The sequence below is a fragment of the Eupeodes corollae genome, chromosome 3 (assembly GCF_945859685.1).
Source record: "Eupeodes corollae chromosome 3, idEupCoro1.1, whole genome shotgun sequence".
NCBI classification, from domain to species: domain Eukaryota; kingdom Metazoa; phylum Arthropoda; class Insecta; order Diptera; family Syrphidae; genus Eupeodes; species Eupeodes corollae.
This window is the reverse complement of record NC_079149.1, coordinates 85,903,073-85,909,824: the sequence shown is the minus strand read 5'-3', so window position 1 is coordinate 85,909,824 and position 6,752 is coordinate 85,903,073. Positions and strand designations below refer to the sequence as shown.

Below are 6,752 nucleotides of genomic sequence, written 5' to 3'. Positions count from 1 at the left end.
TTCTTTTCAACTCGTTTGAGCCGAAAGAAAATGCTCGACGTTCGATCGCGAACTCCACGCAATTTTCAAAAACGTTAAACATTTTCGGTATTATGTGGAAGGTAGACAATTTACTGTTTTCACCGACAATAAGCCGCTCACAAACGCAATATATTCCAAAACTGAAAAATCTCCCCGTCAAACGCGCCACTTAGAGTTTATCGCAGAATTTACTACCGACATTCGTTACATCAAAGGCATACAAAATATCGTCGCCGATATTTTATTGAGATCGTATGTTGAATTGATCGATTTCAACAATGCCAGTATTCCAAGTCTGTTAGAAGAACAAGAAAACGATGAAGAGCTTAAATCAATTTTAAAACTTCAAAACATCTTTCAAGTTAGAAAAATAAAATATTTCGATAAATTACGTTGAAATATGGTGCGATACATCGACTGGTAAAAATCGTCCATATGCGCCTACAACCATCACAAACTGTCACATCCAGGTTCAAAAGCAATGCGTAAAATAATAACAGCAAAATACATTTGGCCTAAAATGAACAGCGATGTTAACAGATGGACAAAAAGTTGTATCTCTTGTCAAAAGTCTAAAATTTCCAGGCACACTACTTCAAAACACGGAACTTTTCCAGTACCAGAAGGTCGATTTTCGCATATCCATATGGATTTGGTCGGTCCTTTACCACCATCTCAAGGTTTCACTTATTTTCTAAATATCAAAGACCGTTTTTCTTCTTGGCCAGAGGCAGATTTGAAGTTCCTCAAACGATCACGACTGAAACTCTCGGTACAAAGTGGATCCGAAGTACAACGTACCATCCTCAAGCGAACGGGTCAGTAGAAAGGTTTCACCGACAGCTTAAAGATTCTCTACGCGCTCACGGAGACAAACAAAATTGGTATTCGAGTTTAACTTGGACTCTTCTTGGTATTCGTTCCACGATATTTGACGACATTAATGTAACGCCTGCACAACTTTTGTACGGACAAAACTTATGATTACCTGCAGAACTTATCGAACCCAAACCGTTAAATCCGTCGACAGCTCGAGATATCACTCAAGCAATCTCGAAAACTAAACAGTGTTCTGGTAGGAATCGCGAACAAAAATACATATTTGTACCAAAAGATTTAAAAACTTGCAGATACGTTTTTGTTCGGGACGAGGTGAAACGTGGAAGTCTGAATCCATCATACAAAGGCCCTTTTGAAGTAATAAATCGATCTGAAAAATCGTTCGCAGTGCTCATAGATGACAAAGAGCAAATCATATCTATCGATCGACTTAAACCAGCCTTTTATACGAAAGACAATAATTTGCAGCCAAATACCAAACAAGTAACATTCAACCTTCAGTACACATTTTTCAACACAAAAAAATCTAATCTAATGTAAACCGTCACCGTCACAGAACTTTTATACGGCGAAGAGTGATGTAGCGTGTCTACACGTAAATTACAACCAACGTGTAAACGCGTTACATACCTACCGACCATTCCAAACACAGATTCACTTCGAATTGTTTCATTTTGAACTGTACTAAAATAATTTTAATGCGAACTGTACATAAAATTACCTTGGACGTTCGCCATATTATTTCTTTTTTTCTCATCCTCTGGCTCGACGTGAACGTGACCGGTTGCCATTGTTATTGTTAATTAATTAATCTTATTTTCTAATTAAAACTAACTTAAATTAATTAAAAATAAAGTGCTTAATTTAAAGCAAGACTTGTGCCTATAAGAGGGCACAAAGATATAACGACGAACTGTACGGGCTGTACAGCGACACTGACCTAGTACCAAAATTAAAGTCCAATGGCCTCCAGCCGGAAGGCCCTCGAATCCAATCCCGAGGGACGGCGCTGTAGAGGTAGTCGGCGACTCAGGTCACACGCAGGTGGGTGAAGACTTCAATAGGGACCTAGCTGGCTGGAGACGCATGTTCGTTGAGGTCAAGGTCCGCCCCGGACTGTAGCGCCACCTTAAGTAAGCAAGTAAAAAGCTGCTGATTGCTTAGGTTTTCTCCGACAATGCAAGAAGTGTTTCATCTTTTATGCTCTAATAACGTATTGGAGTCTTTTGAATATATTTAATTGAAAAAAGCTTTAAAAATACAAGGCGATCGAACTATATCACTCTTAAACACCACGCGTAAGGTTTCATGCCTATTGTTGTTTTATCGATATTTTCAGAAAAAAATTTCTAGTTGTATTCCTCCCCTTAAACAAATCAAACAAAATACCCGTACTTCTAGGAATGCACATTTCAATGATCCCAACCTTCGACGTACTGTTAAGTAAAGGGATTCATTATTTACCCTCTCTACACGTGGCCTTTGCGGTGACAATTTTAAGAAATACATTGTTCAGGGTTCGCCAAAAAGATCTCCCATATTTTAAAATAAATAAACAATATAACAGAAAATTTTTCTTGATTTTTTTGAGTTAAGTACTATGCCATTTTATATTAAATAAAATAATTACTTAGTTTTAAACATTATATCCGTAATAATTATCGTCTATTATTAATACATTTACGAAGCCTTTCCGGAAGTTTTCCATTGCTCGTCAAGATGTTGGGCGATGAGTGTAGAATTGGGCCTTTAAATGTCGCCAAAGAAAAAAATTACAAGGTACTAAATCGGGGGACCTTGGTGGCCAAGAAATGTCTTCTTGTAAAGAAAGAAGAGATGGAAATATTTCTCTTTTAAAATGGTTAGTGAACGCCGTGAAGTGTGTGCTGTGGCTCCATCTTTTTGGAACCAGATTTCTTTGTGGTTCCTAGTAAACTGATTTAAGTTTGGTTGGAGGAAGGTATTAATCATGTAACAGTAGCGATCCGCTTTAACTGTAACTTTTTGCCCATTTTCTTCGTAAAAATACGGACCTAACACACCAAATTCAGCAACAGCACCCCAAACTGTCACATAAGAATTTCTTGAGGGTTTTCTGTTGCCCTGATTACTAAAAACGGCACTTAGACCTCTATCTATCTATACCCAGAATACCATTTTATCTATAAATAGCTTTAAAAATAAACGTCTAAAAATACGGCAGGTTTTTTTGCCGGACCCTGTATTATAAAAATATACATGATAAAGTTTTTCTAATACAGTCGATCGTATTCTGCTTCCCTACACATTCACAATATATTCATTATTTTAATTTGGCAACCAAAATATTGACCACAATTAAGTCATGTAGCAAAAGGAACGTTTCTATTGTATGTAAGTCTTTCTAAAAGACTATGGCTGTGGAAAAGAAGACATAAGATTCGAAGACGTCATGTCCGTTCGTCAGAGTTAAGCTCCAAGGACATTATAACCGGAGGTTTTATGTCATCCCCATTTTTATTCAACTACTTAAAAGCGGGGTTTATTTTTATTTCCTTGAAGTTGTACAAATGTAATTTATGGATCAAACGAAATAAAGTCCATCTTTATGTTAGTTGATAAAAATTAACGTATTCACATTGTTTAAAAATGTTGCTTATGTGTTATTTTTAAGGACAAACAATAATTTGCGAAACAAATAGTTTAAAAAATATGTAGTTATAAACTTTTTATCTGAAAAAGAATCGAGAACTTGTCAAAAAAGTTTTTGTTGATATCTTAAAGAATAAATTATCTAGAAGTATCAATAATAAATTTATCATGCGCTATAGTATGATGGTTTCTTGATAAAGAAGTATGTTTTTTTGTTTAGATTATTAAAAATGGTTTATGCATTTGATAGGCATTTTTGTTTTAATGAAAAATACATTTTTAGCATGGCAAAACTAACTAAAGCGTAATTAAATTGTTAGGTATGTACCTGTTGGTTCCGCAAAAATTTATTGCTGAATTATTTTTTAAACTATATAATGCGTTTCGTTTATATTTTTTGTTTAAGAAAAAAGATAAGGCAAAGTCCAGTTAAATCTGAAAATGAAAATATTTGTATATTAATTAGATTCGATTAAATTGAAATCTTTCAACTACAAAATTTTATGTTGAGGTTATCTAGTTAACTAGTTTGATTATATTTTTATGAAGATGCAGTTATTGGGATGACTTAGAGTAAAATTGAATTATTTAGCTATTCTATGATTTTTGTCTAGGTACATACTTACACTTATTTTAAAACTTTCAACAAACTAAGGTACTTTAAGGACCTAAATGGAAGTTCAAAATAATGTAAAAATCGTAATATCAATAACCCCTATTAAGGGGCCAGTTATATAGCTTCCATTTGTTTTTGTCATTAAGAAATCGTGTTTCGAGATTTAAAAGCGAGTACAAAGATTTAAACTTGTTAAGTTTGGTGTCGAAATGAAGCTGATGAGTTGTAGATTTTTTCTTCTACTATTACAAAACCACATAACTTTTTTTTAGTTCATTTTTAGTTTTAACTTCCCACAGAAAGTTGTTGTAGTTGGTCCGATTTGAAAAATTGAAAATTTCTGACATTACTTGACGTTTAAGGGCCTCTGGAATCTAAATAAAATATTTTTAGAGAGAGTTAACATTTTGGGTAACTCAGAATATCTGACGAACCAATAGCGTTTTTGACATCTGGATAAATTTCGAGAAAAATCAAATTGACATTCAAATTGACAAAAAGCTCCAAGAGAACCGTTTGGCAGTACGGTTAAGTCAACTCGGACGGTCTTAATAGTTTCTTCAGGATCTTTAACTGGTCGCTATGCTTCCTCGGTAGCGACGTAGACTCCAGTGCAGATATGATTTCTAGTATGATTCATCTAGGAATGGAAACCTTTATCCCGAATAGGGTTTAAAGTATTAAATCATGGTTCCATTCAAGCTGCAAGGAAGTTATAAAGGAGAAAGGGGTGAGTTTCCGATTTTTTAAGGCCAACCCAACTGAGGAAAACCGGAGAAGATTTTAGCACGAGCCAAAAAGGCCTGCAACGCCCATATTCGAATGACCAAATTTTTGCATGGCTGAAAATAACGGCGAAAAATACTGCTATGTCGCAAAGGCAGTAAGAATTGTTGGTCATTCGTAAAAAACATTAGGAATTCTTCCTCTTCCTCGGTTCCTACGCTTTTTGTCAATGACACTCCTTTAGTTAGCTCTGTTGATAAAGCCAACTTATTTGAAAGGCAGTTCGCCGGAAATTCCACCTTACCAGATAGTGTCATGGCTCCCTCGGTTCTTGAACGTGTAAATGATTCTATGGGACCAATCTTTTTTTATCTTTAATTTTTTAATTTAAAAGTTGGAAAGTTATTTTTTGCTGTTCAAGATGATTCCATCGTATTTCTCTTGGAATCACTTGATGGCGTCTTCTTTACAACAAGCGGTGGGAAAATCCGACTGTGCCTGATTTGCGGTTTCTATGAGCTACTTTGTAACCTGGTCTTCTCAAGACTACGTACAAATCAAGAGCGTATATACCGATGGAAGGATCGTATTTGATACCCAAACCGATATGTTACTGGATACCGAAATCGAAGTTTCCTGTGGAAGAAAAGTTGTCCCTCCTCAACTCGTATTCACGAACTTTAAGACTACGTTCCAAGATCTCTTCGGCCTTAGCACCACGAACTGTGCAATGTACAGCAATTTTTTCATTACGTCTGATACCGAATGAACGCACGGTATAGCGGGCATTTTAGAACTCGGGCTGTTGTCAATTGTTCCAAAACCTTAGCAGCTCGAGTAATCCTATCACCAGATTCATCCACACAAATGTTCAGGCAGAGTTTTCGGATGTGCAAGTCCCGCATAGGGTTCTTTGCGGGATCCCTCTTAACCTTTTTAGGGGCTTCCTTCTTCTCAACAGCGGGCGACATAGCGTTATTCGGAGGAGAAAGGACTTTTCGTACTCGAACTGTGGCGAAAGTTCTTAAAGATCTCAAAATTCATAAATAACCTGGCCCAGAAGGTTTCTCCCCTATTATTCTGAAGAGGTGTTCTTCCACTCTAGTAAAACCACTGCGAAAGCTTTACCATTAATCTTATTCTTCTGGGCTCGTTTCAAGTAGTTAGTAGTAGTAGTTATCAGCCAGTCCCAAAAAAGGCGAATCTTCTTCGCCCAAAAATTATCAATAGGTCCACTGGTGATCTCATGGTTCATCTCATTGAACAGTGGAACAGATCTTTGCATTGTTTTGGAGAAAGTAAGAGTATTGCACTTGGTATTTGAAAAGCATTTGATAAAGTCTGCCATCTTGCTCTTTTATCGAAAATGCGTGCTTTTGGAACCGTTTCGAACGGTTTAATACAAGTTGTTTTTGACGGATTCAAGTTTGAAACTCATAAAATAAATGCTGGTGTGCCCGAGGGCTCCGTTTTGTCTCCGACCCTCTTCCTCATTTTTATAAATGATCTCATGTCTGCTTCTTCTAATCCAATAGATTGTTTCGCTGACAATAGCACTCTCAGCTTTTCATATTCATTTCCAGACTCACAACCCCCTCTTCGGAAGTAGAATTGCAACGGCAAAATATGATAAGCTCATTAAATTCCGACCTATTGTACAATGGGGATTAAAAACCGCGTGGAATTAAATGGTTTGAAAACCCAATGCTGTCTCGTATCGTTAAAGCGAGATATACCCTCTTTGCCACTATCCATGAGTGGCACTTGCATCAACGAAACGGAAAATCTCGTCATCTTCGGAATTTGCATCAGAAACTTTTGTGCCGCAATGCCGCAAGATGTCTAGGTTCTCTGAGAAGATGCAAGACATTTTTCTCCCCGTCTGATCAGGCTTAAATATACAAAACCTTTATACGTC

The 6,752-nt window shown here is 36.5% G+C and overlaps 1 protein-coding gene across 1 annotated transcript; it reads right to left on the bottom strand.

The window, feature by feature from the left end:
* Positions 1–5,435: 5,435 nt before the first annotated feature.
* Positions 5,436–5,820, bottom strand: LOC129952572 (60S ribosomal protein L11-like). The gene is given in 2 exon segments (XM_056065221.1): positions 5,436–5,643; positions 5,645–5,820. Coding segments are annotated over 2 exon segments (360 nt in total). The 5' UTR covers positions 5,806–5,820; the 3' UTR covers positions 5,436–5,444.
* Positions 5,821–6,752: the final 932 nt, after the last annotated feature.